The sequence below is a fragment of the Phaethon aethereus genome, assembly GCF_964289735.1.
Source record: "Phaethon aethereus genome assembly, chromosome: 20".
NCBI classification, from domain to species: domain Eukaryota; kingdom Metazoa; phylum Chordata; class Aves; order Phaethontiformes; family Phaethontidae; genus Phaethon; species Phaethon aethereus.
The window spans coordinates 10,001,193-10,017,321 of record NC_138596.1 but is presented as its reverse complement, the minus strand read 5'-3'; the positions used below and the strand labels follow the sequence as shown (position 1 = coordinate 10,017,321).

General features: G+C 52.6%; 1 protein-coding gene across 4 annotated transcripts in view; it reads right to left on the bottom strand.

The window, feature by feature from the left end:
- CAMSAP1 (calmodulin regulated spectrin associated protein 1) overlaps positions 1 to 13,209 on the bottom strand; it is a gene marked incomplete at both ends in the record, with an annotated part of 35,291 nt that extends 22,082 nt beyond the window's left edge. For 2 of the 4 annotated variants that reach the window (XM_082009064.1, XM_082009065.1), the window contains 2 exons: positions 3,918 to 4,080; positions 13,141 to 13,209. In XM_082009064.1, coding sequence (XP_081865190.1) covers positions 3,918 to 4,080; positions 13,141 to 13,209 — 232 coding nt within the window. Of the gene's footprint in view, positions 1 to 3,917; positions 4,081 to 4,530; positions 4,594 to 13,140 lie in introns of those variants that run through there. The other 2 variants (XM_082009066.1, XM_082009067.1) reach the window with 2 other exon arrangements.
- Positions 13,210 to 16,129: the final 2,920 nt, after the last annotated feature.

The window sequence follows — 16,129 nt, the reverse complement described above, 5'->3', positions numbered from 1 at the left end:
CCAACCAGTAACTGTGGGAAGTTATTAAGATCCTGTAAAACCTTATTTGACAGGTAAGTATTAAGTACTTCAAAGACCAAAAAAAGTCTCAACTTCCATTTCCCCTACAATGTATTACCTTGGCTCTCCTGCCTGTGTCTTGCCAAAGGTCTTCAGGTTAATGTTAGCACTAAGTCTGGAAACTATGTAAAGCTCCTAGCCCTAATAAATACGTCAAAAAAAACCCCCACCCCACCAAGTTCATTTTGAAAAATCCAAATGTTATGAACTGTTTTAAAGAAGCAACAACATTTGCTATGGAAAGGGATGCAAACAACCCACTTGGTCACAGCAAGCTGCAACGCTAAAAAACTTCCATAGACTCCTTCCAGATCTAAATTGTAACATTATAACCATGATGATGGAAAACATAATTTCTATGTATAAATTAATTCTGTACTAACTAAATCTGCTGAGAAATCACAATTTTTCAATGTCATTGTCTATTTTCCCAAGTTGTACCTAGTTGTGTTCATTCTGACTGCTGCTGCTCAGAGCCCGAGGGGACAGTGGCACTGAAGGACCAGGTCCGTTTCCCTCTGCTCCGCGTTGTGTGGCATGTGGCCCTGTTACTGCTTGGCAATCTGGTTCATTCCACCAACTGAAAAAGTGATCTCTCCCACGGACAGCTTGCCAAGCCTCTCTAAACCTCCCACACTCACCTCCTGTGAACTGAAGTTCCACAAACTCAGTGGCACCCTTGCTCCTCAGCCACTTAAAAGTTATGAATTGTATTTTCACACTGCCAGTAGAATTCCTTAAAGTACACATTTGGCTCTAGTCAAAGTTTGCTGATGAAAAAGACAATTCCATTCCCTCAAACATCTCAGCTAAACAAACTTTATAATCTCTCAAGTGTACAGGTTTCCAGATGTTGTGCACAGACTTTTAGAATGATCCATGACAGTACTCACAGATTTATTTAGGGAGAGGGAGGGGGGCGACACCAAATGGGGAAACACGTTCCTTCACAACATTCTTCCCCTCCATCTTCTGAAATTCGGGCAAATAGTTGTAAGGGAGGGAGTCCATCTGTGACAACCAGGCAGCCACCACAGACAGGAGGAGCTATGGCCTTCCAGAAACAAACCATTCAGTCCAATTCCTATGCAAGAAGAGGGGTTTCTCTCTAGCAGTAAGTGTATTGGAGAGAAGGTAGCTGTGCGCAGCTGTTTGGCTACCAAAATTCTCTCTTTTCATGGCCAGGAAGGAAAAAAGGAGGAATGCATCATCAAATGAAACAAAGCACAAACGAGGCCTTCAACTCCACATTATTTGTCATGCATGCTCTCAGTAATTTGTCCTTGGAAAAAAAAAAAAAAAAGGATGAAGAATTTTTCTACTTAGCCGCCAGCTTAGATATGGAGAATTCAAATATCCTGTAACAGTAAATAGAAAATACAGTTTCAGGTAAAACCCGCAGTTGTAAATGACTTTTAGTAACAGTCTACACTAGAATCAAACTCCTGTTCTTGACCATTCCCATACTTCAGCACAAACTTAGCCTTACTCAGATGAAAATGAAATCTAGAATATGCATCAGCATTTGAAAAATTAAGGCACAAAATTACATCAATTCATGTATGTCAATTCCAAATCCAACATTTCAGAAAAACACTCTTTACTTAGCCACTTGAAGGCAGTTATGGAAACCCTATCAGATAAGAATTACTTCAGAATATAAGACAGTGTTTTAATATTATAAACAGAGAAGCATTTTTTTTTCCACCAAATTGACCAGAGGGAAGTCTAAAATAACATAAAGGCCCCCCAAAACTTTTATCTGACTAGTGAGATTTTATGTAACAGATTTGCAACTGTTTGGTAGCTGCCCAAGACCCACTTAACAACATCCACTATCTTAACACAAAAAGAAAACCCTGAGAGACGACCAGTCATGTACTAAGTTCAAATATTATTCAAAACGATAATCACATAGGAAACCTTTTTAAACCCATCTCTCTCTGAATTAAAGAGGCTTATACATTTCTAAGCATTTTACAATGCTATTGCAAAAGTAGTGGTTACTGTGTGACAACGCTTTGCACGAGCCATTTCAAAAATCAAACTAAATTTCCATGTACCATGGTCCTGCAAAGATATACACACACAAAACACCTTACTGGAGTTAACCAACAACGCAACACCAAAAGCCCCAGAAAAACTATTTTTTCCTACTGTTGATGGCATTTACCTTCTATTAAAATATAATCTGAACAAGCCTAAATACAGGAGGAAAAACTGGCAAATGCTGCTATAGCCTTCTCTATGCTAGAGATCACATCGCTGTCATGAAAGGTGTGTTTCTTTTCCAAAATTCTTAGTCAAAAGAAAGCCACATACTTATTCAATGCAAGTCCATGCTGTCAAGTGCATAAACAGACTTGCTGTTAATCCATTAACTGGTCCAAGCCATACAGATACAACCTTGCGTTCTGGAGCCCCAGAAGACACTACCAAGAAACACAAGGCCATAAAGCTTCTCTGTAGCATAGGAGCCATGCCAGTCAATTCTAATTTAGGATTAGCTTTATTTTGAAACAAAGTCATAATATAAATAATGCATCTCCATGTCTAGAATATCCATTTTACCTCTGATCACTAAAAAGTCTTCAGGAAACATGACAAATAATTCCAGCAACTGAAAAATATTTACACAAGGAAATGTTCTTTTAAGTTATCAATGTTTTACTAACACCCTCCCAAAATCCCCAAATTTTTTAAACGTCATCTGATAAATGGGGAGGCTTTGTCTCTTGTAGTGAAATACCTGCACTAATATTAAACATTATAAAAAGATGATTTCCTATCTTCCCCACGATCATTAAGATGATGAGAACATTGACAGAGCTGGAAATATTACAGAAGGAAAATCATTTAGAAAAATATTCCAACAAGGATTAATAGTTAACTGCAGGAATGGACTGCTTTTCTTCAACCTTGTCACAAAGTAAGCTAGTGCTAATCCATTAAGCATATTATGAGTTTGGCGAATTAGACTTAGATTAACACGGCTACCTCATTTTCCAAAACAAGAATCTGTACAAGTTTTTATTATCTGTTTTGTTCTGGATAAACAAAAAACACAAGTATTCCATCGTATTTCTTCATAATGAAGCTACTTAAACTCAAGCTGTATCTAGTGACAATAATTCAGACTAGACAGATAGATCTAGTTCAAAACAACAAAGCAAATTTCAATAGATGCCAGGAAAATACTGTACAAATGATACTCCAAGAATCTTTATTCTTCCATGCGTGACTGTAAAGGTTTATGACAACATAAGGTGAAGAACTCTGTCACCTACAACTTGCTGTTTAATGTCACAGAACACAAACTGTATCTGTTCATTCAACATTTCATTTACATAAAAGAATGTTGCTGATCATAAATCGATTGCTTTTTAGTTCATTTTGAAACCAAACCCACAATCTGACAAAAAAAGAAAAGCCCTAACTGAGCATACAAAGGGTATCAAGGTCCTAGCATCCGTTGGCCAAGATGACTAGACAAGGAAACACACGAAAGCCTTCACAGCCTGGAGGGACTCGGGGCCTGCAAGCAGTGACATACAGTTCTGTGGAGGAAAGTCTACTTAGCTAAAATGAGGATTTAAACATATTGAGGTGTGCATTCTTCATAAGCATAGTCAGTGAGCGTTCACCATGAGGTCTGCCGATTCAGAGCATCTCACATAATTCCATTATTCCTGTCGAAGGTACCAGGAAACATAAATTACATGAGAACCGACTGTCATGTTACTGATATTTAAAACAAAGGTGATTTAAGCCCAATTTAATTCCTTCTGGAATGGCAGGGGAGACGCAAAAAAACAAGAACAAAATCAAGAATGATTTCCTGATAAAAGTGATCTTACCTATTCCGTAGGCTTTAGCACAGATCCATTGTAGATTAGCAGCTATTTTTGCTCTGGCTGAATCATAGAGCTCCAAAGGGACAATCTCAACTGCACTATCTGCCAGGGCATCCATTTTTCTTCTGGTACTATCTCCACCCGCACAGACATCAACATCCACCATCTAAAACAAAAACAAAAGGCAGCGGACTTTACACAAGCAGTCGCTCCCACTGCATTTTTAAAACCTCACAGGAGTTGGCTGAAGGGATCGCCAGCGCGCATTATGCCACGCACAATACGGTGGGGCTGGACGCCACAGGCCCGGCATCCTTCGGGATTTTCATCGGAAGGGCTTATTTAGCAATTTAAAACGCACTCGGAAATCAAAAGACATCCGAGCCCCGAGCGAGCATCGCCGTTACCGAAGGGCGCGGATCAGAAAGCCCTCTGCCAAGGCTACGAGCCGGCGGCAGCCAACGAAGAAAGGAGCAGCTCCAGCCCCTGGCATAAAGAAGGGCTGGGGCATCCCCCCCGCGCACCCCCCGCAACCCCCAACAATGCGGGCAGGTGCCGCGGCCCCCGCCCGCCCCGCGGGGCCGCGCCGGGGGCCGGGGCAGGCCCGGGGCAGCACCTGGGGCTCCTTCGCTCGCCTCGCCCGGGAGAAACAGCAAAGGTTCCTCGCCCGCACCCCCATCCCCGCGCCGCCCCGCACCGCCGGCCCCGCCGGGCGGCGGGAAGCCGCGCCGTGCCGGAGAAGGGCAGGGGGGCGGCGGCTCCCCCCCCCCAGCCGCGGCCCAGCCCGCATCCCCGCCCCCACCCGGGAGGAGGAGGAGAGGGAGGAGGAGGAGGAGGAGGGAGAGGGGCGCAGCCCACCGGCGCCGGGCGGCTGCTCCGCACACGGGAGCCGCCGAGCCCCCGCCGCCGCTCCCCCCTCACGCCCGCCCGCTGCGGCCTACAGGCCCCGCCGCCTCACCTTTCCGCGCTACCGCTGCCTCATCCCTGGGGCGGGGGGGCCACCGCCGCGGCGCACGGGGCCCCGGCGGCGCGGCGAGAGGCGGGGGCAGGCTCGGCGGGCCGGGGCCGGGGCCGGTGCGGGAGGGCAGGCGAGAGCCGCTGCCGCCGCCGCCGTCGGGCCGGGGCTGCCAACGCTCGGGACCGCGCGCACGCGCATGCGCCCGCCTAGAGCGCGCGCCCTCTGTCCCCCCCCTCCCTCCTCTCCCCGGCCGGCCGGGGCGGCGCGCGCTCGGCGGGAAAGGAGGCGGGGCCCGCTCCCGCGCGCGCCGCCAGGCCCGGGCCGGCGGGCAGGGAGGGGGGCAGCACTGCGCAGGCGCGGGGCTCGGCCGCCTGCGGCCCTCGCTAGGCAACCGTTGCCGGGGGGACGGGGACCGGCCCGCGCGGCGCGGGGAGCCCGTCTTCTCTCACTGCCCCGCCGGGCCGCGGCCTTCTCCTGCCCCGCCGGGAGGGTGCCCGCCGGGCCGCCCCGGGCCGGGGCGAGGGCGCAGCCCCGGGGCTGTGGTAGCCCTGCCCCGGCCCGTGTGGCCGGCCTGGTGCGCGGCGCTCCCAGGGGCCGGGTGAGCCCTCACAGCCTCAGCGCCCCGCCAGGCCCCGCGGGCCGCGGGGAGAGGCACAGAGGCCCCAGGCCTGCTCAGGCTGCAGAGTCTTCCCCCTTGTGAGGGAGGGTGTCCAGCCGCCTCCCCGAGCGGTGACCCCGCACTGCAGCTTCCTGGCCGTGGCTACGGTTTCTGAGCACCGGGGTCTGCCTTGGGGGAGCCGTGGGGGTGACGGAGAAGGAACCTTTCTGGTTAAAACCGAGGTGAATGGTGAGAGCGGCTTGAGCCGCTTCCCCACCCACGCTGCACGCAGCTCTGTCAGGCTACGAGAGGTCCGGGCCCTCGTAACGCGCAGTCCTGGAGATGTGTGGGGTTGGCGCGGGTCTGGGGAGCCACGCTGGCAGACTGAACCACGGGACTGGGGGCTTTACAGCAACTGAGCTCCAACACCGCCAGCCTGTTGTTCCCTGCCTTGCCCTGGGAGCCTGGTGTGCCTCTTCACAGTGGTGTCACAACCTGTTGTCACCTTCACTTGGGCTTCTGCTTTCATGCAGGGAAGTGCAGAAATGCCCAAGAAATTTTGTCTCTGGATTGTAAATCACTAGCCGTGGAAACCTTTGGGTACACGATAAAGTCCACCATAGTAAAAATCAGACAATTGCCTAATCACATGGAGGATTGAGATCGATCTCTGCTGCCAGCCACACTTGAGAAAACATTGGTTGATAATCAGGGATACTTCAGATTATTACAAATAATTTCGCCCGAGACTGGACATGTTAGTATCTGCTTGTGACTGAAGGATGTCAAAGATGCTTTTCAGGCAAAAGCTTGGCTTAAGCATTTTATGTGTTCCTTAGCAAATAGAGAATTTCTTCACCTGGTTTATGTCATGATCCATAGATAACAGCAAGAAACAGCTGACAGGTATAACATGGTGGTTGTTCTTTGCTGGGTGCAGTTAGCCTATCAAAGTCCCCTTAGGGCCATTCTGCTGGGTGACAGCCAGCGTCCTGCTGCCAGCATGGAGAGATGCTCGGGATCGTCCTCCCCTCTGCTGCGCCCTGTGTTTGTGATCAGACCTGGATCCGGCAGATTACCTCGCTGGACAACTGAGTTTCAGGGCTCACCTGAAAAGTGAAGCTACATGATTGAGTAGAGGTTCAAGCCTTTAATGCCTATGCTGGATAGCTGAATTATCTTAATATCCATCTACTGAAAATGTGATTTTAAGTTTAGCTGCACAACAGTGATAGCAGACTGACTTTATTCTACCTAATTTTATTATGATTCTCATAAATTATTTTTTGCTGCATGTAAGTGGTGGATTATATAAATGTTTCAAAATCATTAAAGATTAATTTGGGTCTGTCTTAAGATTCAACATTTATTTCCCCTATGTCTTTTCAAAGTGCAAGCAGAGGGCATTCTGCTTTGTGTCATCAGGAAATACGATCTGGCGTTCAAAGGTTAGTCCAGTGTCTATCACTCTTCCATATTGCAAGACTGTACACAATTAAAGTACATGTCCTTTGCAAACAACATGCTGGTTGTTTTATAACCTCCATTTGAAGAGTTTGGTTTTCAATACAGGATTTCCAGGCTGTTGTTTTGTGACGTTACCGCTGTAACAAGCTGCTCTTGTTTTTAGATTAAGCATTAAGGCCCAATCCAAATCCCCTTAAACTCAAGAAGAATGTTTTCATTTATGTGGTGTGTTGGCCATTAAATAGACTGCAGAAAGAGAATGGCCCTTTCAGTCTTAGAGCAGGTGACCTGCAGGCAAGGGTGAAGGTGCACCTGAGAGAAAACTGGCCTACTTTTTCCTCTGACATATTTTTACCAGAGGTAAAGAATGGATCCAGTTAAACTTATCAGAATCACTTCAACTACATTTTAAGATGGTGGCAGACTCTGCCTGCAAAGCCAAGCCAGTATTATCTGGATGCCCGAAACTCTCAGAATAAAAAAGTGGAAAAGTTTGGCTCAAGCAAATGAACATTGTGGAGAAAAAGCATCAAGGGGAGTCTAGTGGTAAGGAGAATGCCCTTTTTTTACACGTTTCTGCTGCACTGAGAGTCCTGGCCTTAGAATTACCTCTTGTTCTCCCCCTTTCACTCATACAGCGTTATCCTCCAGATCTGTGTTTACGTATCTCTGTCTTCCAGTCAGATGTGAAATGAGCTGCCACTTCTTTCTCTATGGCAATGCCCTGAAAGTCTGTTACTTAGGGCATTTGTGTGTCCCTAAGTGGAACCTGAAATGGATGTTTGGGAAAACCTTGTAGCTGATGATGACGTGGTTTGTCTAGAACTCAGCACCATCACCAGCGTCCTCAAGATTAAAAAGATAAAAAGCCTGCATTTAAAATGGGAGGGTCATCAGTGGATTGCTAAATGTGTTTGCTTTTTCCATGAGAACATAAATGACTCTCCCATACTCAGTAGCAGCAAATTCATCATCACAAATTATTGTGTGCCACTTGTTTCTTTCCTGTACTCCACTACTGAACATGCTTCAAGGCTTTTCTTCTGGAGAATGTTAATACATTGCTTTTCTATATGAAATAATTTTCCTATTAGTCTCCTGGATTCCTTAACTATTCAGAGTGGGTGTACATGTGAACTGACAAATGCTGCGCAACTTGTCTTCCAGCAGAACTCTGAGATTAATTACTAGCATGTAATACTTTTGAGAAATTACCATATTCAAACACGACACCTATTACATATAACGAAGCTAAACCCACATGCTTGTTTTCTGCCATACTGGCAGATAGTTTTCTGCCTGGGATTTGGGTTTCTTCCACCATGTTTCATTCAGCAATATGTAAGGCTGCATGTAGAATAAAAATATCAGTCCCTTGTCATCCCAAGGATTTCAGATCGAATTTATATTGTAAAATAATGTGTAGTCTGTAGAAATATAGATGTGCTGTGCATTGGGGTTGTATAGGGTGGAGATACCTTCCGGGTATGCAGAGAAAGTAAGAGCTGACCTGTCAGCAGCACCTTCCAGTTAGAAAGGCCAGCAGGGAATTGGTATTCTCCCTCAGCATAACAAAAAGCACCTTCAGATGAAGGAAAATGTGTATCTGCTGGAGACAGCATGAAAGCCCATGGTTCACTGTCTGCCTGCAGCTATTTATGGAGTGGGAGGACTCCATGCGAGTTCTCTACCCATCACATAATGCTCTTAGCGCTGAAATCAGCAAAAAAAGCAGAGCAAGGGCCTATGAGTTGGGAACTGTTGGTGCACCGAGTAGCCTGATTTCTGCTTCATTTACTTTCCTCCATTAGGACTCACCACACTTTCCAAAGTGGTGATTTCCCATCGTTCACCTCCTTTCTGCCTCTCCCCAGGAAAAGAACAGTTATGAGCAGGAGAGAGAGACTTTCCCTCCACCAACGCAGGAGAGAGAGACTTTCCCTCCACCAACTCCTTAAACATTGCCCGCAATGGAGTAAGGTTTACCATACCCCAGGCCCACAGCGGAAGCGCTGTACAGACGGCTTTGCTCCAGGCAGCACCACCATGAAGCAAACAAAGAGAAACCACTCTGGTCTGGTGCATGCTGCACTCCTCTTCCCTCCGGCTGGTTTATAACCCACATCCTTCGGGACCCAGCCGCCTGCTCCAGCGCCACTCGCTAGCATCGCTGGGGGAGCGCTTGCTAATCCACCCCTCCTCTTCGGCAGCGTGTAAAGGTGGGTGGCTCTATCTGGGAAGGAGGTTCTTTGCCTTCAGTCTTGCTCAACAGCTCCTGCCTGCGCTCCCAGGAGCGGCGAGAGAAGAGGCTCAAATGAATCAACGGGATTTTTAACTCTTATCTTTGCAAAATTTCCGTGATGGTCAAAAGTGCCGAGGACGGCGCCGGCAGAGCTCGTGCACGCCCAGGCTGCCTGCAGCCCTGGCCTTACGGCTCTATCCTCAACCCCGGACTAATTTTGAACACCGCTGTGTCTGCTTCCTGGTGCTTAGTTCTGCAGGGCCTCGTTTGCCCCGGTGCTGAGCACTTAATACCCCCGGCTGGGATCAACTTAGAGCCTGGGCGCTTCCAGAGGTCACTGCATGGGGCTGACGCCGGCACCACCGCGCAGGCTGCTGGGAGAAGTCTCTGTCCTCTACGCCGGTAGGCTCTAGCATCCCCCAGTACATGCTACAAAGTTCAAAACCAGTTACATCTTACTAGAAATTCGCTAAGGAAAAAGAGATGTGGTCAGAAAAACCCATTTAAAATATCGCCTGAATGAATGGAGCCGGGGTACAGTACTGTGGGGGCAAAAGGGGGGGCTGGCAGACGACTCATTCCGTTGCTGCTCTGGCAGCTTCCAAATGTCTTTTTCTTCCTTGTACAAAATAGTTCCCTGTGACAGTTCATCATACAGCCAGCTTTAAGGAGCAGAGAGCAGAATATTATTCTCAGTAATAGAACAGTCGCTTCAGTGCGATTACCAACACCACGGGAACAGTTTCTACTGCATAATGCCCTTGTCAGTCATTACTTACATCCAGGTCTGTAACTCATGAGGAATATGCAGCGGCATGGCCTTGTGCACCGGGGAAACTGCATGCAACAAGCAATATTTTTCATGTAAATAAAGAAAGCAAATTAAGTACAGATTGTAGGACTCCATTCATGCATTCGTATTGTTTTAAAGGTAATGTGCATGCAGTTCAGCTATTATGCTGATGAGTGCAACAAGTTATTCAGATTTATTTCTTTTCCCCTTGCTTAAAGTGTTTGATGTGTATCAAAGGATGCCGGGGAACGACGGCTTCACACCTCCACCTGCCATTTCGGCCTTGCCTGGGCTTCCCCTGGCAGCCCGCGAGGCTGCTCCAGGGCTGCTCCTGCCCCTCCGAACCCGGCGTCTGTCCTGCTCCAGGGGCAAACGAGCCGGGCAGGGACCGCTGGCAGCTCTGGTCGTTGCAGAGAGGGGCTTCCCCCGCGCTGGTGTGCACGGTGCGAGGATGATCCCCATCGCATTTAAAATAATACTTCTATTTAGCACTTATCTTCAAAGTGCTGTACAAACATTAATTAATGACTCTGTTATTGCCAAGGGGAAGAGCTGGCAGAGGGAGGGGTGCCTGGCTGGCTCGCTGGAAGCCTTCACTTGCCGGCTGCGAGGAGCGGGATGCTCCCTCACCGGGCTTGCGGTTATCTGCGGCAATTACAGCTCTGGAGGCGCCGGCGGTGGGTTTTAAGTGCCTGCATTAATAACAGGAGGGGTTTTAGCATGTAAGATATTTTTATCTATAAGCTTATGTATTTTTAAAGTCCCTGGACTCTGTTTAGGAGGAGGATGGGTCAATAGCGTTTACAGCCCACCAGGTTTTCCAGAGAGACTTCTGTACCAAGAGGTTTGGTCCCAGCGTGCCTTCCCTATGCCTTGTCCTTCCTTCAGCAACACCAACCAGAGACACCCCAGGGACTGGCTGGGTGAGCACTGAAAGGTTTTTGAGTGTTGCCATGATCTAACGAATGAGCAAATGAGATTTTTCTCTAATTCCATATATCTTTATATTCATTAAACCCTTTTTAGCGGTCATATTTGGGTAGTGTTCAGACAGAAATCAATTTAAATGGGAACTGTTGATTTGCTTTACCCAGGTGATTTCTTCTTAAAATGCACTTTTTTCCTAAGGACGCTTTGGAAAGTAAAACTATGTTTACCACAAATGCGTGACTATGTAAAGAGACAATGACTTACCTCCGACTTTTTCACCACTATTTAAACATTATTGGAAAGCAATGAATAATTGAAAGGCAGAAGAAACGAATAAGAACAAAAATCTAATTGAATTCCAAAATGCAACATCTGCCCCCTGCTCCAGGCTGCGCTTTGCGAGGTGCGGTAGCCGAGAGCAAGACTGGACGTACTCAGCATCCTCATCCCAATAAACGCCCTCAGGTTGTGGCCAGAGCAGTACAAAGCCTCGGCGCCCTGATAACCTGACTTCCAGTGAAACCACACATAACCCTCCTCTCTCCTCGTGAGCCGGTGCGTGGTTATTCTCAAAAACAACGTCCTCAGCCACTGCTAACTGTTACCTTTGGGAATTCACAGTGGTCTCCAGCCCACCTTTTCCAAAAACCTGTTACAACATCGTTATTTCACCGAAACGTTTCACATTCGTTGCACAAAGGGAGATGTTCGCGTGGGAACAAATCCAGGGCCGCTTTGTTCCAGGTCCCCCAGGGGAAGCACAAAGCCAAGAGCTGCCTGGTGGGTCCTGGAAAATCGCCTCTTCCATCCCAGACGCAGAGGGATGGATCCAGCCCAGGCGTTGCCCTTTCCCTGTGGCAGGTTTGCGTTATGGCCTCAAGATGAAGGGGGTATTTTGAGGAAAGGGCTGTCATTTCCGCATTTTAAGGCTTCTGCCTCCATAAATGTAAAGCACGCGGCCCTGGGCTGAGGGCACAGCACTGCAATGCGCTCCAGGTGACTTTGAAGAGCAAAGCTTCCGCCCAGAGAGTTTCTAAAGAGCAGAAACTGCCTCGGAAGCAAATTAAAGCTCCTCTATCTCCGTCACAGCAGGGTCTGGCGGGGGGCGGGCAGTGCCGTCCCGCTGCATCGCCACTCATGCCTGTTCAGTATTTTTAGCTCCTGCTATTCTGGTGGGACACAGCTCCTGGTTCACCTTGCTGCCGGCTCCGTGCCCGACCCTCCGCCTGGCAGCCCCGTCCCCTCTCGCCCTCCTCTAGAGAGGTGCCAAAACAAACCCCCTCGGCTCCCTGCCGGCTTGCACATGCTGCGCTTCAGCACTCTTAAACGTGAAGCCAGAGAAGTGCGGGAATGTACAAATGAGAGCAACTGAAACGCGGCAAGCCTGCTTGTCCAGGTCCTGTTTACAGCAAGAACTTGGCGACTGCAAAACTCAGGCACCGAGCAGGAAACCGAGCCACCGGCAGCAAACGGGCTGGTGGACCTCAGAGCAGATGCCTCAGGCAGGCAGGAGCGGGCAGGGGGTGGGCAGAGGCCAGCGCGGTCCCCAGGCTCCCAGCAGGGATGCTAATGCCCTGGGGCGCACGTCCTGTCCCTCCCCGCTGCGGGGCTTGGTGCACGGGGACTCGCTGCACGCCCCGGGGTGCCCGGAGCGGGGTGTCAGCTGCGACCCCCTCCAAAGGCTTCGGCACACGCCGAGGCCGGTAGAGCCGCGTGCGGCTCTGCGCGGGCAGGACGCAGCCCCGCGCCAGGACGGGTGCGAGCGAGGGGAGAGGCCTCGAGGCTGCCAGCAGCACCCGGGGCTGAACGGCAATGCGGCTCACGGCGGTCCCGTCCTGCTGCGACGGGGGTGACCCCGCTGTCCCGGCGCTGGTGACTTGGGCCGTCGGACGTGAATGCTACCCCCCCGCGTGGGGCTGCGTGGGCCCGGTCCCCGGCGCGCAGTGCCGTACCGCCCCGGCCCCCACGCGTGCCGAGGCCGGTGCCTGCCCGGCACCGCTCTGCCCCGTGCTCCCCTCGCCCCCCGGGGCTCAGAGCTGGCTGAGAGCCGCCCACACCCCCCGGCTGGCCCTGGGGACCGGGGTGACGAGACCCCCGGGGCTGGCAGCAGCACACCGAGAAGGGGACACCCCGTATCCCTGGGGCATCCCACTGCCTGTCCTGCTGGGCGAGACACGCGGACGCTGTAAGACCCCTGGCAGAAGCCCCCCGGGTAAATCCCCGACAGCGCTGACGTACCGGTGGCAGCCGTCGACATCCGCGCAGCCTCGGGGGTCGCAGGGGGCTGTAGGCAGCAGCCCGTGACATGGGAGCCCATGGCACGTCCCCGGGGCTCAGCGCCGGGGCGCTCGGTCCCCTCCGCTCCCCGGGAAGGGCCGGGGGGAGCGGGGCAGCACCGCGCTCCCCAGCATCGCTGGCGTCGCCACGGCAACTGCCGAATGACTCACGCTCATTTATGAGTGACATCAGAGATACCGAGGAGGGGGCTGGAGGGGCCGAGGGCGATGCCAATAGCAGATATTCCCGTTTCGGTTTTGCTGGTTAAAGCTGGAAGGTTTTGTGCAGGGAGAACATCCAGATGCAGCTCCCTCAGGGCAGCGGCTCGCCGGGTCCTGGCGTTACCGCGCAGGAGCCCCGCGGGGGCAGGAGGGGAGGAGGGGCCGGAGCCCCTCGGCGGGTCAGCTCTGGAAGCTGCCCGGTGCTGGCAGCTGGGCGCGGAGGGGCGGGAGGGACACCCCTGCAGACGAGGCCGCGCTCCCCCGTCTGCCCTCGGGCCTCGACTCTCTTCGGAACTCAAGCAGGTGAAGGAAACCGGTTTAGAAATCGCTTGCCGTGAGCGGCCTCACCTTCGTGCTGGGCCCAGGAACGCGGAGGTCGCCTTCAGGGGGGCCCGCTGGGCTCCTCGTCCTCAGCCACGCTGCTCCTGCACGGCATCCCCAGGGGTCCCCGGCGCAGCTCCCCCGCGCCGGCGGCCCGGCACGCTCACGGCGTGGGAGCTGGAAAGGGCCTTGCTTGGAAACTAGGCAAGAGGAGGGAGAAGCATCAGCTGGGCACGTGCACCGGGCGGTTCAGGCACCGCCACCGGCAAACGCTCCACGCCCGGGCATTTTTCAGAGCATTTCGGTAGCACCTTTGCTTGTAGCCGGGCTCCGCTACGCACCCTCAGATAGCCACAGCCAGAAGCACCGACGCTCCGTCCCCTCTCGCTCACGGCCTTGTTAGATTGAGCCCGGTGAGACAGAACGAAGTATTTGCAGTAGGAGTCCTGCACGAGGCTCTGAGCCGCGCCAGGTCGGACCGTGATGCAGCAGCTACGCGATCTCCGAGAAACGGGCTTTCCTCAGCCCCCCGTGGGAGCAGCCCTGGGGGCACCACGCAACCCGCCCTCGGGGGGGCTTCTGGGCATCCATCCTTGCGTGAGGCCGGCAGCAGGGAACCCAGCGCTCGGGGCTTTTATTTTTAGCACAGCGAGCTATAAATGCAGCCCGCGGTAACCCACAGAAATCTGAGCGACTGCTCAGCCCGGGAGGTGACGGCACCGGGGAAGCCCGCGGTGGCCAGAGCTGCCAGGCCAGTGCCGCACCGCCGGGGCTCCGGCAGGGAAAGGCACCGTCCCGCTTCCAGATACCCAGGATAGACGAAAACACCCGGCGCTTCAAACCGCTCACGGGCTCGGCTGCGCTGGGCGCGACGCTCCGGCGGGAGGCGCAGGCTGCTGCCGTCCCCTGCCTGCGCCGGCAGGAGAGGGGAGAGGAGGGATGGGGAAGGATCACCTGAGGGCCGGAGCGCAGATTTCAGGGAGGATTGTGCATTTTTTTCTTTTCTTGGCGAGCGTTCGTGTGTGAGAGCAGGGGAGGAAGGCGCCCGTCGGCGAGGAAGCCAGGCGTAGGGGGGTAAACGCGGAGAGCGCCCCGTGATTCATCGCACGCAGCCTGGCAACGGGCTCCGCTGCAGGGGAAAACACAGATGGAAGAGGGCTGCTGCAAGGCCGAGCCGACAGCACGGAGATAGTTAGCTGGCGTCCTTTTAAGGATGATTTAGGAGAGTCCAAACTGCTTTCCTTTTCTTGCACGCTTCACGGGGGAGCCATGCGGGGGGTGGGGTTCCATGCCTGCACCGCCTGGCTCGCCCCAGCTGGGGCCATGCTGCCGCCCCGCTGCAGGGACCACGTGGGTGCAGAGCAAAAAATCTAATTCCATGTGCCAAGAAATCCCGAGAGATGTCCCGACCCCGCCACGGCCCTCGTGCAACGGGAAGGGGTCGAGGCGGCTGCGTGGCTGGAGGCAGCGGGCTCAGCGCGGCACCGGGACTGCGCTGCTCCGGGGGCTGCCCGGCGCAGCAGCCTCGAGGAGCAGCTGAGTAATTCAACCAAACTCCGGGTGTGTGGGAGCTGCCGCAGGTATGGGTCTCCCGGGCACAGATTCCCTGTGGAGCAGCCCTTCCTCAGAGGACAAATAGAGGTTTGCTTCAACAGAAATGTGGTTTATGCCCAAGCGACGGCTCAAAAGCCGAGCAACCACATCATGCATAAGTGCTACAAGCCTTCCATGAATAATTTTTTTTCAGGGCGCACCAGCAGCCACTCACACCTGCACAGCACAGCACCGAGATGCCAAGAGTTCACCAAGAATTCAGCACGAAGCCTCCGCAGCCCTCGCTCGCGCCGCGCACGCAGAGCCCTGGCGTGGAACCAGCTCAACCAGCTCACGGCTCCACGCACGCCGCTTCCCGGAGCGGGAGAGCTCGTTATGCAACTGCTGATGGCATCGTTAACGAAACCTGTTTGAGAGCTGCACCTCTTCCCTATGGCAGCGGGGGGAAGCAGCAGTGCTGCATCCTGGGGTGCAGGATGGGTGCAGGACCCCCGGATGCAGGGCTGGCAGCCCACCGGCTGCAGCGTCAGCCGCCTGCAGCCAGCGCCCCGCACAGCGCAGGCAGCGGCCGCACTGCTGGAGCGCCCAGAGCCACCAGTGACCCCTCAGCAGCCCCGGGCACTCGCAGGCACTGAACTCAGGCCTTTTATTTGGGCAGCAGCTCCTCAGCCAACCATCTGACTTACACCCTCGGCTTTGAGAGAGCTGGTCACCTCTCCAGGTTTATTTTGGGCCGGTGTGGTCTGGTCCAGCTCATCTCGAGTTACTGATGTCCCTCCCCCAGCTCCACCAGTGACCGGATTCCTGGTGACACTGGATACACGGGGCTTGGGCAGCGCCGTCCCTTCTCAGGT